At 42.9% G+C, this 18,140-nt stretch overlaps 2 protein-coding genes across 2 annotated transcripts in view; one reads left to right on the top strand and one right to left on the bottom strand.

Annotated features, from left to right (window-relative positions):
- The window catches only part of ZNF207 (zinc finger protein 207), a 21,791-nt gene extending 14,798 nt beyond the window's left edge, over nucleotides 1–6,993 (bottom strand). The window contains exons 1-2 of the mRNA XM_027774141.1: nucleotides 6,823–6,993; nucleotides 5,290–5,416 (exon numbers count right to left, since the gene is read on the bottom strand). Of these exons, the coding sequence (XP_027629942.1) occupies nucleotides 5,290–5,416; nucleotides 6,823–6,863 (168 nt within the window). The 5' untranslated portion in view covers nucleotides 6,864–6,993. The remainder of the gene's footprint in view (nucleotides 1–5,289; nucleotides 5,417–6,822) is intronic.
- Nucleotides 6,994–7,076: 83 nt separating this feature from the next.
- Nucleotides 7,077–13,750, top strand: LOC102500320 (40S ribosomal protein S4). Its single transcript, XM_006154379.3, has 2 exons — nucleotides 7,077–7,191; nucleotides 13,084–13,750. Exon 2 carries the CDS (start codon nucleotides 13,091–13,093, stop codon nucleotides 13,748–13,750), a length of 660 nt encoding a protein of 219 aa, XP_006154441.1. The 5' UTR covers nucleotides 7,077–7,191; nucleotides 13,084–13,090.
- Nucleotides 13,751–18,140: the final 4,390 nt, after the last annotated feature.

Here is an 18,140-nt window from a genome sequence, read left to right as displayed (position 1 = left end):
GGTTGACTACATGGGTTTACCTCTTCTCTCCCCCACCCCGTCAAATTAAATAAATAAAAGTAGACTAAAATAATTCTTAAAGAAAAAAAAAAAAAAGACTACATAAATAAAAAGAAAATAGCATAATGGTAAAGCTTCTCGACTCCCACAGTCAACTGCAGTTCAACAGTGGATTCAACTCCTGGACCCAGTGGCTTAAAACTCCTGCCAGGGGACCAGCAGTTAGCGTAATGGCTATGTCGCTGGACTCCCATGTAGTCGATCACAGTTCAAGTTCCGGCCCCGGTGGCTTAAACTCATGCTGGGCGCGTGTGTGCGTGCCAAGATCCCGAGAGGAGAATGGATTGCAGCATGACCACCCCACCCCAGGGGGTGATTTCTCGCTTTCTGTCTCTCTCTCTCTCTGTCTGTCTGGCGAACACATGTGCCCTATAGCAAAACAAACAAACAAACAAAAAACTCCTGCCAGGTGCTGCATGTGCCTGCATGCCCAAAATTCCAAGAGGAGGATAGAGTAGAAGGGACTGTGGAGTGGCCATCCCATCCCTGCCCTCCCCCCACTGGGGTGCGTGATTTCTGGCTTTTGCTTTCTGTTTCTCTCTCCCATGGGTGCATGCACCCTATACCAGAAAGAAAAAAAAAAAAAACTCTCTTAAAAATAATTACCATCACAAGTTTCTCATCTAATCTCCTTTTGGTGTCTACTTAATTTTTCTGCTCTTCTCTTTGGGCTCAATGTCCTTTCCCACTTTCCAAGCACTCAAGATTTTACCCTTATCAATCTTGTCAAGTGACTAATAACCTCCAATTTAATTTCAGTCCTCCTTTCACTTGATCAACCACCAGAATCTGTCTCAAAGAGCTTACTCCCTGAAACACCTAAGTAACTTCCAAGTACTATCTTCTTAAGTTTTCCCTTCTTTCACCACTCTCTTGTACGGTCCCTTGTAATCTATTGACCAGTTAATTATGGGAGTGACCTCGCAAGGAGAACCCTTGTGCTTCTTTTCTATCCACATTATACTCACTAGGAAAGTACATTTAGTATCATGGCTTAAACTAGTCTTTTTTATGCTGTATTCTTCCATCAGCTCCAATTTCTGTAAATCAGACTTGTACATCTAACTGCTTACATAACATTTGGATATTCAACACACTTCAAAATGAACACTAATGTCTTCTCTACTAATCCCATACTTCCTACAGCTTTCCACATCTTAGTGTATGGTAACTCATGTTTCACATTTAGAGCAAACAACTTCAGATTACCCTTTGCTCTCTTTTTCCTCATACCCCACCATCTAGTCCAACACCTCTTGCCTGCAATACTCAAGTCTAATTGATCTCACTGGACTCTGCAGTCCATTTTCAATTCTGCAGCCAGAATGATCTTCTAGGAAAGTGTTATCAGATTGAGTCAACCAAAGGTATGTCTAATGGTTAAGGCAGATGGATACCACAAGAATGACCAGTTACAATCCCAGCTTCAGTGACTCGCACAAACACACGTGGACCAACATGTGGAACGGAGTTTAAGGTGGGTGAATCCCACATAGCAAACTGAGGTTTGAATCCTGAACCCAGCAGCTTGATAAACACCCTATGCACATGTGCACTCAAACCCAAAAATCCCAAGAGAATGATGGGAGAGAGAGGACTATAGCATGCCCATGCACCTTAAGGAATGCTTTCACACTTTTTCTTTTTAGAGCTCAGGTGCTCTGTAGCAATTTAAATTTTTAGAAGTGTATCAAATTAATAAAGAGAAGTGTATCAAATCATATTATCCCTGCTGAAATCTCTCATGATACAGAATTAAAGAAAATGTCCTATAATAGCCTATTAGCCCTCCCATATAACAAAGCATAATGCTTGCTTACCTTTTCGATTTAGGAGAAGCCTCCAAACTAGGCCATTTCATTTTCTGTTCCCTAGAAACTCTCCGGTTTCCTTCAAGATTTCTGCTCAGCTAAGGGATTCTCATTCAGGCCTATTTTCTTTTGTGGCCTTCTCTATGCCTCCTACATAGCTTTACCTTTCTCTATCACTAATTACCATAAGATGAACTAAATATTTACAGGTTTTTCTCCACAATATAAACATAAACTCCACAAACGACAAAACCTTTGTTTTATTAACCGCTATATAATGCCTAAAATACTGTCTAGCATAGTGCTACCCAAAAAGAACTTTCTGTAATGAATGGAAATGGTCAATTATCTAGGTTCTCCAATATAATATTCAGTTACTGGGAATGTGGTTACAACATAAGGAACTGAATGTATCAGTTTTTTTTTTTTTTTTTTTTAAATAACTGCCCTGGGTGTATGCACTCACCACGAACTTATTAAGCCAAAGAAAAGCACCCCACAACAGGGCACAGGGCGTGGTCATACAGCAATCCCTTCCTCTCCATTACTGCATCCTGTTAGAACTCTGGGATTGCTAGAATTCAACTCAGTCAGCTATGTGGCCCCCATCTTCCTTAACTATCAGGCTATAAGGCCTGTTCTAATTCTTAATTTTATGCAAGCCACAGGTAACTAATGAGTGACAAAGTAACAACTGCAGGTTTAGCATGAAATAGGCTCTCAAGTAATGCTAAAGGGATACAAAAGTACTACAATAAAATAATTGAAGTGAAAAGGATCTATTAAATATTTGACTTTTTTTTAAAGAGGTTTTTGCCATAGGGCTGGTGCCCTGGAGTAGGGTGGGTGGGTGAGACAAATAGTAAAAGTGAGAAATTACCCTCCCAGGAGGGATGACCATGTCACAATACTTTCTCCTCCTGGGATCTTGGACATGCGCAAACGCAGGCGTACACACACACACCCCAGCATGATTTTCAAGTCAGGAGGTCAGGGATTCGAACCTCAGTCAGCTGCCCAATGACCTATCTACTACACCATCTATTGCCCCCTCATAACATTATTTTTAAGCTTGTGGAACCAATGTCTTCTTGCCTCCCACCAATAGTAATTTCCAAAGTATAGGACTTATTCATCTCACATTTCTAAGTTAGCAAAACTTCATGCAGCCTTGGTATTGGCAAACAAAATCATTTTCAATGAGATGTAATTGTACTTATTAAACATCAAAAATATAAATTTCGAAGTTCTCACTACCTACTACTGAAACAACTCAAAAAGTTTAGGTATTATTAAACAAAATATAATGCTGCTATTCCAAAAGAGACCCAAGGAATATAAATTGCCATAAGAAGCCTAGCCTCAAGCTACTGATTTTAACAAATAAACCCTTCGATAGCAGTGAATAATGGCAGCTAATTAGGTATTAACTATTTTGACCAGACAGCCCACAAAAATTAAATCAATGGACCTCATTTTCTACCCCAAGCACTCAAGAGTGAAATCAACCTAATCACCATCTAACCTAGAACAAAAGAAATCAATAACTTAAAGATAACTACAGGGATTAGCAGGACTACTACAATAGTTGACGAAGGTTTGAGTCCCAGATCTGGAGGCTTAAAACCCATGCTTGGGGAGTGTGGCATGCCACCCCAGGGGGTGGGGGGTGGGTGGGGTAATGGGGGTGTGTGTGGGGGTGATTTCCCAGTCTCTTTCTCTGGCTAGTACATGCACCTTATAGCAAAAATCTCACTTTAAAAATAAGTAAATTGGTGAGGCCAGCAGGTGTGGTGATTAAGGAAGGGTACTGGACTCCCACATGACTGACCATGGCTCAAGTGCCAGACCTGGCAGCTTCCTTTCTCATCCCCCTCACTTTACGTCTCTGTCCCTCTATGGTCAAATGAAAATAAAGTTAAATAAAATAATTCTTTAATAAACAAAACAAACAAATTGGGACCAGCAGATGGCACAATGGTTACATTGCTGGAGTCCCATGTAGTTGACTGCAAATTCCAGTCCCGGATCTAGTGGCTTAAACTCATGCCAGGCAAATGTGCATATGTGCCCAAAATCCTGAGAGGAGAATGGAGAAGGACTGATTGTGGCATGGCCATCCACCCAAAGGGGTGATTTCTTGCTTTCTGTTTCTCGCTCTGGTGAGTGCACATGCCCTAGAGCAAAAATATCTCATTAATAAATACAAATATAAGCCCTGTAAAGACAAAGAGCAAATTTTTTTTGCGGTTTCTGCCATAGGACACATGTATTCACCAGTGATGGAAAATCAGAAATCACCCTCTAGGGGCATGGCCCACCTACATGCTCTGGGGATTTTGAGCATGCACACAAGTTCTAGGCATGAGCTTCAAGCACCTGGGGCTCAAACTGCAGGTGGTCATGTGGGAATCCAAAGTTTTAACCCCTACACCACCTGCTGGCCCTCAGTTTTGTTTTTGTTTTTTAATTTTTTAAAAAGAATTATTTTGGGGATCAGCAATGGACGTAATGGCTGTCAATGGACTTCCATGTAGTCAACTGCATGCAGTTTGAGTCCCGGACCTGGTGACCATGATCCCAAGAGAAGAAGGGATTGTGGAGGGGCCATCCCCCCATGGGGTGATTTTTTGCTTTCTGTCTGTCTCTTTCTGGTCAGTGCAAGTGTCCTATAGCAAAAACAAACAAACAAACAAACAAACAAACAAAAAACCTCTTAAAAAAATTATTCTTATTGGGACCAGCAGTGGCATGGTGGTTAAGGGTGCTGGACTCTCACATGGACAATCACAGTTCAAATCCTGGACCTGGTGGCCTGCTTTCTTTCTCGCTCTGATCCTCTCTGACCAAAATCAAAAATAAATAATTTTTTAAAAGAGAATTATTATTTTTTTTGGAGAGGTTTTTGCTATAGGGCGCGTGCACTTGCCAGACAGACAAGAGACAGACAGACAGACAGAAAGCGAGAAATCACCCCCTGGGGGGAAGGCCACGCCGCGCCCTTCTCCTCCAGTCTCCTCTCGGGATCCTGGGAACGCATGCACATGCGCCCTGCGTGAGTTTTAAGCCACCAGGTCCGGGACTCGAACCGCGGTCGACTACATGGAGTCCAGCGACACAGCCATTACGCTAACTGCTGGTCCCGAGAATTATTTTTATTTAACGTACTTTACTTACTTACTTATTTTAATTTGACCAGAGAAGGACAGCGCAAGAGAGACAGGGAAAGCCACCAGGTCTGGTTCTTGAACCATGGTCAGCAACGCGTCACCTGCTGGCCCTTTTTGTTTTTAAAGCTGACTGGCTACCTTATATTTGGCAACAAATGAACAAAAATATTACGTTGTAGAAGAGAAACTCAAGATTATTCATGTTTCCAAATCAGGCGGAGAACAAAAAGTACACAAAAAATTCTTACCTGCATGCAATGAATAGCTAAACCAGGTCCTGTATACAATTTCTTATGACATATATGGCATTTGAAATGTTTTGCTTTTTGATGCTGTATAAGGATCTTCTCATCATCAAAATCTCTATTACAATACCTGATCAATATTGTTAAGAAACAAAAACACCAAAGTCATAACACACTGCCTGTAATTAAGAAAACTATCATGAGAATAGGGGAACATAAAAATAGGGAAACAGCTAAAAATCAAAATGGAACTCCACAAAAACGTTGCCTTTTGTATTTAATGCACAATTAAAAATTACACTTGACAAGTAATTCCACTATTTTTAATTTCCTGGAAACGCATCTCTCCTCATCACCCTCAAACATCTCAGTTAACTGGTAATATATTTTTGTCAAATTTCTGTTGGTTAAACCAAAGATGTTAGATGAAATTAATTTTTTATTCAATATTTTAAATGCCCACTGTGAACAATAACAGGCTTAACATTATGGAATCCTTAAGTTTATGTTAAGACAGAATTTCACAGCACAACCAGATTAAGTTTATAGAAAATAAAAATATTTACTAAATTTAGAATTTAAGAACGACTTCATAGTGAGTAATGACACAATTTCGAATAAACAACACAAACTTGTTTCCAATTAGTCACTAAAATTTGTTGCAAAGGAAATGTATATGAACTCATAAAGAAGTGGTCTGTAAAGTTAAGAATTCTTATCCCTACTCAGATTTTCCTAAAAGCAGTTTAGAAAATGCATAGCCATTTTAAAGCTTTCTTTTTTTTAAGCTATTATAAAATAAATGCAGTCCTATACTCGTTTTTGGTACACGACAGCAAACAAAATCTACTCTTAAGTACTCAAAGAATGCCTCATTTTAGTAGGAGTTTTCCTAATAAGATTGGCTTTTTTTTTTTTTTTTGGTCCTAAAGTTGAGTAATGTTAAGAAACTCCACCCTCTAAGAGAACGCTTCCTGAAGATTAAGGCGCCTCCGTGAGACACGGAAGCTAGTTCTCCCCCACCCACGCGTCTTAAAAAAAAAAAAGGTTCAAAACTAGGATTGATTAACACGGCCTTTTACTAAATCACCAATTCTTAAAAAAGAAACAAAAAGTGGGCGACAGACTCCGGGGGCTCTTCCTGAACCCTCCTCGGAGTCAATCAGCGTATTACACTCCAAGAAAAGTCCCTTTGTTGAATCGTCACCAAAACAACGGAGTGTAGCAGAATAGTCCTTGGGGGACATTGTCCTTGGTGGAGGGGTACAGGCCGCCTCCCATCTGGCCACCATTCTCAACAAACAAGAAGATCCTCCTGAGTCACGGAACCCTACGACCCACAAAAGCCAGGGCTTCTAGCCTAGAAAGCCCACTTTCCCCTAAGCTTTCCCCGGCCTGAACCCAGCCACCAAGCCAACCCGTCTAAGGCCCAGATCCCAAACGCTCCCCGCCAAAGGCCAAATACAGGCCTCCCAGTTTCCGTAACCAACAACCCCCACACCCCCCACTCTCGGCCTCACTTCAAACAAAGGATATCAGCACCATGGCTTCAGCTGCTTCTTCTTCTTGCGACCCATAACTGCGCTAGTAAAGCTGAGGAGAAAGGAAGCAAGAGAATCAAGACGAATACACCTCGCTCCCCCGACCTAACAGCCACCACCGCGTCCCACAGGAAACAGACACAAAATGGCCGACGCCCTCGTTCGCGGCTCCGTCTCCCGGCAGGCACTGCGGCGGAAGGCGGGGCCAGGCAGGGGTGGTCACATGACACGGACCTCCGCCCTGAGTGGGTGGAGACTCGCGGTCTCCCAGAGGCAGCTGCCATCTTGTCTAAGCTGACCGCGCCGTTCCTGGCTGCGCTTCCAGGCCCTTCCAGAGTTCTTTTCAAAGCGGCAGGCGACCTAGGTACGATTAGACGCACGGGAATAGAAGCAAAAAACTGAAAAGATCACCGATATAATTAAGGAGCGCTTACGAGTGGAAGATAACTGACAGCGCCCGATTTTTAATTTTGTTTCTATTGTCCGGACGAATGCTTTCTGCAGTTAGCCTCCGTGTTTGCCTACTTCGTACTATATCCAAGGTGTCCGGGCTGGGCCTTGTAGCTCACGTAGTGACCACACCACGCACTGTGGTCAGCGCGGCGATAAGCAAAGTGCGGGGTCAGTGTCGGTGGTGGGGCGGTGGTTAAAAGCGCTGGACTCCCACGTGGTCCACCGCGGTTCGAGGCCTGGACCTGGTGGGTTGCTTTCTCACTTGCCCTCTCTCTCTCTGTCTCGGTCTGGTCAAATGAAAATAGAAAATGCGAGATCTTAGAGAAGGGATACTCCTGACACTCCTTCACCGTCATTTAGGCTGTTAGTAAAGGTTTCCTGAAGGATGAATGGGAGCCAGGAAGGTGAGGGAGGTGTCTCACAAAAGAAGCAAAAAGTGCGAGTCTTTGAGGCTAAGCACCTAATCGAAACGAGTTGAAGTAGGGCTTGAGCTCATAGCGAAGTTGCTAGAGGCGGGAGAAACCGAGGCCTTATGAAGACGCGTTCTGGAGATGCCTGCTAGCGTCCTGAGTCTGAGAAGGCACGGTCGAGTTTACGCCTGTACGATGATGCCAGAGGTGAACGGGCTGGGCTGTTGGTTGGGTTTCCATCCCGCCAGCACCAGCGCCTGGCTGCAGGACTTTGAGCAAGGAAGGCCCTGTTAATCTGACTGGACAGGTTTAGCATGTGGTGATAGCTAGTACTATAAATTATGTGTTACTCTACTTTTAGGTTTGTTTCTAAGGGTTAATGTGTTTAACTTTATTATTATTTTTTTAATTTGACAAAAGAGAGGGAAAGTGAGAAAGTAAACTGTGCGGTCTGAGAGTCAATCCAAGGTCATCTTTGGAGCACTTAATCTCATGCCAGGCATTGTGGTAGTTTTTTGCTGTCTCAAACCTGTCAAGTAGGTGCCATTATCAACCTGTTAATAGTTAATATAGATGAGATAAAAGAGGCTTAAGAGATCTAGAGTAATTTGCCCTAGGTCACAGAATTAGTCAAGATGAAGCTGAATTAGATTGCAGTTTATAAAAATAAGATTGGGAACCAGCAGTTAGCGTTATGGCTATGTCTCTGGACTCCCACGTAGTCAACCACGGTTCGAGTCCCGGACCCGGTGGCTTAAAACTCACGCCTGGCGTGTGTGCGTGCGTGCATGCCCAAGATCCTGAGAGGAGAATGGAGGAGAAGGGATTGCCGCATGACCATCCCCGCTGGGGGGTGATTTCTCGCTTTCTGTCTCTATATCTCTCTCTGTCTGGCGAGCGCACGCGCCCTATAGCAAAAACGTCTCCAAAGAAAAAAAAAAATTTTTTAAATAAAAATAAGATTGAGGGCCCTGCAGGTGGTGTGGTTAAAGGTGATATACTCCCACATGGCCCACAGTGGTTCAAGTCTCAGACCTGGTAGCTTGCTTTCTCTCTCTCTCTCTCTCTCTCTCTCTTACTCTGTTCATCTCTGGTCAAATTAAAAATAAAGTTAAATAAAATAATTTTTTTTTTTAAAAAAGAAAAAAAAGGAAAAGAAGGTCAAATGGCCAGTGGGTGGTGTAGTGGTTGTGGTGCTGGACTCCCACGTGAAAAACTGCAGTTCGAGTCCCAGATCTAGAGGCTTAAAACTCACGCCCGGAGCGTGTGCATATGTGCTCAAAATCCTGAGAGGACATTGGAGAAGGGATTGTGGCATGACCTTCCCGCGGGGGGGGGGGGGGGGGTGATTTCTCACTTTCTGTCTGTCTCCAGTGAGCTCACATGCCCTATAACAAAAATCTTTCTAAAATTAAAAAAAGGAAGTTTGAATAAATAATTTTATTAATTTTTTGAGAAGTTTTTGCTATAGGGCGTGTGTACTTGCCAGAAAGACAGAAAGAGACAGAGACAAAAAGAGAAATCACCCCCGGTGGAGGGGCACAGCCACACCACAATCCTTTCTCTTCCATTCTCCTCTCGGGATCTTGGGCATGCATGCACTAGTGCCCCGTGTGAATTTAAGCCACCAGGTCTGGGACTCAAACTACGATCAACTACATGGGAGTCCCATGACAGCCATTACGCCAACTGCTGATCCCTTTTTAATATTTTAATAAAGAGGGGCTAGCTGGTGGCATGGTGGTTAAGTCACTGTACTCCTACATGGTCTTCTGTGGTTCTAGTCCCAGACCTTTTGGCTTACTTTCTCAATTCTACTTTCTCTATCCATCTCTCTGGTCAAATTTAAAATAATAATAATAATAACAAATGGAATTAAATAAATAATTCTAGAAAGAAAGAAAAAAGAAAAGTCACTTTGGGCCCACCTGATGGCATGGTGGTTGAGATAACTGAATCCCACATAACCAACTGCATGGTTCAAGTCCAGGACCCAGCAGCTTGAAAAACATGTGAGGCATGGGTGCCTGATGGCCACAATTCCCAAATGAGAAATGGAGAAGGTAATCCAGTGGGAACATCTTCCATGAGGGGTGTTTACTTTTTTTTTTCTTTTTTGGGAGTGTTTTTTTGTTTTTGTTTGTTTGTTTGTTTGTTTTTTGCTATAGGGCATGTGCGCTCTCCAGGCAGACAGAGACAGACAGAAAGCAAGAAATCACTCCCCAGGGGGATGGCCATGCTGCAATCCCTTCTCCTCCATTCTCCTCTTGGGATCTTGGGCACGCACGCACACATACCCTGCGTGAGTTTAAGCCACCAGGTCCGAGACTCAAACCTCTGTCGACTACGTGGGAGTCCAGTGACATAGCCATTACGCTAACTGCTGGTCCCCATGAGGGGTGTTTTTGAACTTTCTCTGTTTTCTCTCTGACAAGCACCTATCAGCAATATTTTAGAAAGAAAACAAGAGAAAAGTCACTTTGGCTGCAATGTGGATAGTGGGTTGACAGAGTTTTAGACAGGGACAAGTGACAGTAATCTTGAGAGAAGAAATAGTCTGACATAGGGTAGTGATAGTAGGAAATTAGTCATTTGTCCCCAAATTAAGCAAGATAATTCTTTTTACAAAGTTTAATTTTGCCAGAGGGCACATGCACTAGGGGTGGAAGGGGAGAAAGTGAGAAAGCACCCCCTTTGGGGAATGGTCACAGTGTAATCCCTTCTTTTACATCCCTTCATCCTTTAAGGATTTGGGGCACACATGCGCATGCCAGAGTGTTTCTTTCTCTCTTCTTTTAAAAATTATTTAACTATATTTATTTATTTCCAGTTTGATCAGAGAGAGGAAAGTGAAAAAGCAAGTCACCAGGTTCAGAACTTGAACCGCTGTTGGCCATATGGGAGTCCAGCACCTTTAACCACCACACACCTACAGGCTCCCAAGAGTTTCTTGAATCTCCAGGTCTAGGGCTCACATCACTCAGTCAGCCAAGTGGAGAAGTGGTTAAGCCAGCCACCTTAACCACTGCCATGGGCTGGCCTGCAAAATAATTTTATATAGTACAAAGTGCTTTACCAAAACAAACCAAAAAACAAGGTGATCCAGTGAAAATAATCTCCTGCTTTTTATTTTATATTAATTTTTTAAGGTTTTTGCCATGGGTCTCATGCACTCCCCTAAGAGGAAATAGGCAGTGAGAGAGAAAGTGAGAGGAAAAGTGAGCAATAAAGCCCTCCCCCGGCAGGGGTGGGTCGCTATACCTCAATCCTTTCTCCTTCATGCTCCTCTTGGAATTTTGGGCACACGTGCCCATCATGAATTTCAAGTCACTGGATCCAAACATGGCCACCCATGTGGGAGTCCACATCTTAACTACTATGCCACCTGCTGGCCCTCAAATTTCCTGCTTTTGTGTCCAGCCAGGACAATTAGACAAGAAAAAGAAATAAAGGGATTGGCCCAACAGGTGGTGTGGTTAAGGCACTGAGTTCCCACATAGCTGACTGTAATTCTACTCCCACATGTGGTGGCTTGAAATCACAACAAATAAATAGATAAATAAATGCTTCAAAAAATAAATAAAAGGGGGCCAGCAGGTGGTGTGGTGGATAAGGGCGCTGGATTCCCACATGGCCAACCATGGTTCAAGTCCCAGACCTGGTGGCTTTTTCTCATTTCTCTCTCTCTCTCTCTCTCTCTCTCATCAAATTAAAAAAAAAAAACTAACAATAACAAATGGAAAAAAAAATAAATATTTTTAAATAAATAAATAAAAGGATTCTAGGTTAAAAAGGAACAAGTAAAACCATCTCTAGTCACAGATGATTGATGATGTTACAGGTTGGATTGTGACCCCTCCCCCCCAAAAATTCATAAGTTCAAACCCTGGTTCCCTAGTAACCTCAGAATGTGACTTCGTTTGGAGATAGCTTCTTATCAGAGGTAATCAAGCTAACGTGAGGTCATTAGAGTAGTCCTAATCTAATATGCTCAAATATGATTGGCATCCTTATTTATATAGTTTTTTTTTTTCTCACTTCCCCTCTCTCTCTCTCTCACTCTGTCCCTCTCTGGTCAAATTAAAAAATAAAGTTAAATCTTTTAAAAACTTTTGTGATTAATAAAGGTTTTTTTAAGGAATTATTTTATTTTTATTATTTTATTTTTTTTACATTGACCATAGTGAGACAGAGAGAGAGGAAAAGTGAGAAAGCAAGCTGCCAGGTCCAGGACTTGAACTGCAGTCAAGGAGAGTTCAGCTGCCTTAACCACCACGCCACCCACTGGCCCCTCAATAAAGTTCTATGTCTTTAAAAATTACCTAGTCTTAGGTATTTCTTTTTTTTTTTTTAAGTATTATTTTATTTAACTTTATTTATTTATTTTTAATTTTACCCGAGGACAGAGCGAAGGAGAGAGAAAGTAAGAAAGCAAGCCACCATGTCCAGGACTCAAACATGAGTCTGCCATGTGAGAGTCCAGCGCCCTTAACCACCACACCACTTGCCAGCCCCTGCAGTCTTAGATAATTTCTGTTAGCACTGTAGTAATGGACAATTCACAATACAAGATAGAAATACAGAATACATTATATTTCTATACGTTAACAATGAAAGTCATGGAGGAACTTAAATGTATATTCCCAAGTGAAAAAAGCCCATCTATACAGACTATATTATGCTTCCAATTATATGACACCCCAAAAAAACAACACTATAAAGACAGTAAAATGATCAGTAGTTGTCAGGGATCAAGGATAGAATGATGAATGAATAGGTGAAGCATGGTTTAGTTTTGTTTTTTATTTATTTTAAGGATTATTTATTTTATTTATTATTATTCTTCTTCATTTGGCTATAGGGCACTTATGCTCACCGAAGAGAGACAGAGAAGAGAGATAATGAGAAAACAAGCCACCAGGTCCTGGCTTTGAACTACATATGGCAGTCCAGCACCATAACCACCATACCACCTGCCATCCCATTTTGGTTTCCTTTTTATTTTTTTTAGGTTTTTGCCATCAGATGTATGTGCTCACCAGAGAGAGAGAGAAAAAATGAGATGTCACCCCCCGCTCCAGGGGAGATGGCCACACCACACTATCTTCTCCATTCTTCTCTCAGGACTTTGGGTGTTCGTGCAGATGCAAGCCAGTGTTATTCTCAAGCTACCAGATCCAGAACTACCGTGGTTGGCCATGTGAGAATCTAGCACCTTCACCACCATGCTGCCTGCTGGTCTACATAGGGAATTATTAAGATGGTGAAAGTATTTTGTATCATTTTATAACGGTGCATATGGGACTTTATACATTTTGTCAAAATTCATAGAACTATCGCACAAAGAGTGAACTTTATGCACATTTAAAAATATAGTCTCTTTCTGTTTCTAGCATAACCATGGCTCGTGGCCCTAAGAAGCATCTGAAGCGGGTAGCAGCTCCAAAGCATTGGATGCTGGATAAACTGACCGGTGTGTTTGCTCCTCGTCCATCCACTGGTCCCCACAAGCTGAGGGAATGTCTTCCTCTCATCATTTTCCTAAGGAACAGACTTAAGTATGCTTTAACAGGAGATGAGGTAAAGAAGATCTGCATGCAGTGGTTCATTAAGATCGATGGCAAAGTCCGTACTGACATAACCTACCCTGCTGGTTTCATGGATGTCATCAGCATTGACAAGACTGGAGAGAATTTCCGTCTGATCTATGACACCAAGGGTCGCTTTGCTGTCCATCGTATTACACCTGAGGAGGCCAAGTACAAGTTGTGCAAAGTGAGGAAAATCTTTGTGGGCACAAAAGGAATCCCTCATCTGGTGACCCATGATGCTCGTACCATCCGCTACCCGGATCCTCTCATCAAGGTGAACGACACCATTCAGATTGATTTGAAGACGGGCAAGATTACTGATTTTATCAAGTTCGATACTGGTAACCTGTGTATGGTGACTGGAGGTGCTAACTTGGGAAGAATTGGTGTGATCACCAACAGAGAGAGGCATCCTGGCTCCTTTGAAGAGAGAGACAAGAGACTGGCAGCCAAACAGAGCAGTGGGTGAAATGGTCTCTAGATTTTATGTTGGAAAGGTCTTCATACTTAATTAAAGATGATATTGCATAAAAAAAAATCTCAGTCATTTATTTGGGTGATCACAGATTTCAGGCAGAAATACAGATGATCACAAGAGAATCTAATTGTATTACAAATGTGTGAAACAACCTTAATGAAGGGGCTGGGAAAAGTGCTGACCTAAATAACTTTGAATGAATGGAGTCTGTAGACTAAAGGCAAAGAGAACCTCAAATAACACTACACTCTATTTGATAATGTTATATTGATGGGTTATGGGCTAACAGTTCTTACACTGTTATATGGGTATACTGGAAGTGAACAATTAAGTTAATGGATGTGAACCTAGTTCCAACCGGAGCTAGGTTTCTCATTGTTCTAACAGGAATTTACAGATAAGCAGAAAGGAAGCTGTGGAATGATCCACTTGCCAGTGGATTCAAGTTAGCGAGTGTAAATTTGTGTTTATTCTAAAATAAATAGAGTTACATACAGAGATATTTATAGAGGAGCAGGTATAGATGCAATGATTCCCCAGTTGCAATGAGCATACCTAGCATCCAGACATTTTACAAAATTCATTATAAAGCATGCTTATGCACATGGGTGAAAGAAAGAGAAAAACCTTCCATAGGGTCTGGCCATGCTTTGATTCCTTTCTTTCAGTCTTCCAGTCCATCGGATCTTGGGCACTTGCACACAAGCCCAGCATGTTTCAGGCTGACCAGGCTAGGGATTCAAACTGCAGTCACCATGTGTGATCTGGTTTCTCTGAGCAATGTTACCGATGCACCAGCAGCTCTAGCACCCAAATCTTGATTTGTAATATCATTCTCTAATAAAAGTGACCTGGGCCCCTAAGAGAAATGTCTGAATCTAGGACTGGGGCAGAGACATACAAAATAAAGCCTGAAGAATGTTGTAGTGTCAGAAAGTGAGGAAGTGTTAAAAAACAAACAAACAAAAAAAAACCTACATTGATGAGGATATATTAAAGGGAAACAGGAGGGGTCACAGGTCACATGGTGATTAGGGAGTTGGATATCCACAGGGCCAACAGGTTTCAGTCCCAGACCTGGTGGTTTACTTTCTCACTCTCCCTCTTTCTTTTTCTCTGTGTGTTATCTCTCTGGTCAAATTGAAGAAGAACAAAAAGAAAAAATAATTTAAAAACAAAAGGACACAGGATGGGAACCAGCAGTTAGCGTAATGGCTATGTCGCTGGACTCCCACGTAGTTGAACGCGGTTTGTGTCCCGGACCCGGTGGCTTAAAAAAACTCACGCCGGGCGCGTGTGCGTGCGTGCCCAAGATCCTGAGAGGAGAATGGAGGAGAAGGGATTGCGGCGTGACCATCCCCCCTGGGGGGTGATTTCTCGCTTTCTGTCTCTATGTCTCTCTCTGGCTGGCTGGCCAGCGCACGCGCCCTACAGTGAAAATCTCTCCAAAAAAAAGGACACAGGAGACAACTGAAATAGCTCTTAATGGCAAAATCTGGAAAAATTTGAGCAATAAAATAAGTATATTGTAATCCTATATAAACTGGTATAATGCAGTATAAGCACTATAGCGCTAATAAAAACAACTTTTCCAGAGATGGGCAGAGAGAAAGAAAAACAGACACAGAGAGAGAGAGGGAAAGTGAGAAATCACTCCCCCAGGGGGATGGCCATGGTGCAATCCCTTCATTCTCTTTCTGGGATTTTGGGTATGCGCACGCATGCGCCTGGCATGATTTCTTTTCCTTTTTTTTTTTTTTTTTTGGAGGGGTTTTTGCTATAGGGCACATGCACTCACCAGACAGACGGAAAGTGAGAAATTACCCCCTAGGGGGAAGGCCACGCCACAATCCCTTCTCCATTCTCCTCTCGGGATCTTGGGCACGCACGCACACGCGCCCAGCGTGAGTTTTAAGCCATCGGGTCCGGGACACGAACCGCAGTCGACCACATGGGAGTCCAGCGACATAGCCATTACGCTAACTGCTGGTCCCGACCTGGCATGATTTTCAAGCCACCAAGTCTGGGACTTTGACCGCAGTCGACCATATGAGAATCCAGCATCTTAAACACCATACCTCCTGGCACCTTAAAACATTTTTTTTAAACATGTCTTGCTTGGGAACCAGCAGTTAGCGTAATGGCTATGGCGCTGGACTCCCATGTGGTCGACTGCGGTTCGTGTCCCGGACCCGATGGCTTAAAACTCACGCTGGGCGCGTGTGCGTGCGTGCCCAAGATCCCAAGAGGAGAATGGAGGAGAAGGGATTGCGGCGTGACCATCCTGGGGGGTGATTTCTCACCTTTTGTCTCTCTGTCTCTGTCTGTCTGGCGAGCGCACACGCCCTATAGCAAAAACCTCTCAAAAAAAAAACAAAAAAACAAAGACATGTCTTGCTATGGTACTATTCTGCCTCCTGTTATGGCACTTTCCTCCTGATACAGGCATATAGTCCTATGGTCAGCTTTGGAGTTGACCAGAGATCAAACCCAGGCCTCACATGTGGCCTTAACTTGCTATGTAACTATTGATCAGCATGCATTACCACAGCCTATGTTGTTTTTAAACGCTTATTTATTTATCTATTAATTTGTTGTGATTTTCAAGCCATCAGGTCTGAGATTCAAACTACAGCCAGCCATGTGGGAATCCAGCACTTGAACTACCATGCCACCCACTGGCTCGCCACAGCCCATTTTAAATTTTATTTATTTATTTATTTTTTCCATAAAAGAGACAGCACCCCAACTGGGTACTGACACTGTGATCTACTCCCAGCTTCAGCCAGGCCAGTTCATGGGCACACGTGTCTGGCATACTAAGGAAGGTTTCCAGACTCGAACCTACAACCTTCCTATGAGGACTGGCTCACTGAGCATTGTGCTTTACTGCTGCACCACCATCCAGCCCTAGTGTGTGTGTAACTTTTAATTTAAGAGCCTGCTTGTAGTGCACTGAATGGTGACTCCCAGAAGATGCATCCATATCCTAATCTCCAGAACCTGTCAATATTACTTTATATGGCATAGAGGGAATAAAACCTTATATGACAAAGATCTGTTTTTTTAATTGCCAGAGTACTTTTTTTTTTCCCTATATGGTGCATACGCTTCAGAGAAACACAAAAGAAGGGAAAATGAGAAATCACCTTTCAAAGAGGGGTGGTGACGCCACAGTCCCTTCTCCATTCTCCTCCTGAGATTTTAGGCAGGCACACGCGCCTGGTATGATTTTCGAGCCTCTGGGTCCAGGACTTAAGCCACCATTGGCCATGTGAGAATACAGTGCCTTAGCTATTATGCCACCTGCTACCTCCTGTTTTTAGTTTTTTTTTGCCATAAGGCATGTGTATCCATCAGAGAGAGAGAGAGAGAAAGAGAGAGAGGGAAAGTGAGAAATTATCCCTAGAGGGGATGGCCATGCTACAATCCCTTCTTCTCCAGTCTCCTCTCAGGATTTTGGGCATGCACACACACATGCCCGGTGTGATTTTCAAGCCACTGGGTCCAGGACTCATGGGAGTCCAGCACCTTAACCACCGAGCCACCTGCTGCCCCTTATCAGAGTACTTCAGGATAGGCCTTGAAGATTCACAGATGGTCAAGAAATGGTCTGTACACTGTTGCTTCATAGCTCCTCAGCTTGCTATTCTTTGCCTTCTAAAACCTGGTATGAAGCTATTTCCCCATTTTTTTCTATACACTATTTCTAGAGGAGAATGGAGGAGAAGGGATTGCGGCGTGACCATCCTGGGGGGTGATTTCTCACCTTTTGTCTCTCTGTCTCTGTCTGTCTGGCGAGCGCACACGCCCTATAGCAAAAACCTCTCAAAAAAAAAACAAAAAAACAAAGACATGTCTTGCTATGGTACTATTCTGCCTCCTGTTATGGCACTTTCCTCCTGATACAGGCATATAGTCCTATGGTCAGCTTTGGAGTTGACCAGAGATCAAACCCAGGCCTCACATGTGGCCTTAACTTGCTATGTAACTATTGATCAGCATGCATTACCACAGCCTATGTTGTTTTTAAACGCTTATTTATTTATCTATTAATTTGTTGTGATTTTCAAGCCATCAGGTCTGAGATTCAAACTACAGCCAGCCATGTGGGAATCCAGCACTTGAACTACCATGCCACCCACTGGCTCGCCACAGCCCATTTTAAATTTTATTTATTTATTTATTTTTTCCATAAAAGAGACAGCACCCCAACTGGGTACTGACACTGTGATCTACTCCCAGCTTCAGCCAGGCCAGTTCATGGGCACACGTGTCTGGCATACTAAGGAAGGTTTCCAGACTCGAACCTACAACCTTCCTATGAGGACTGGCTCACTGAGCATTGTGCTTTACTGCTGCACCACCATCCAGCCCTAGT

The sequence above is a fragment of the Tupaia chinensis genome, unplaced genomic scaffold, assembly GCF_000334495.1.
Source record: "Tupaia chinensis unplaced genomic scaffold, TupChi_1.0 Scaffold000407_1, whole genome shotgun sequence".
In the NCBI taxonomy this organism is placed as follows: Eukaryota; Metazoa; Chordata; class Mammalia; order Scandentia; family Tupaiidae; genus Tupaia; species Tupaia belangeri.
This window is presented reverse-complemented; position numbering and strand designations above follow the sequence as displayed.

What these genes read in the sequence shown, in the direction of transcription:
- LOC102500320 (XM_006154379.3), top strand. Translation starts at nt 13,091, where the DNA reads ATGGCTCGTGGCCCTAAGAAGCATCTGAAGCGGGTAGCAGCTCCAAAG.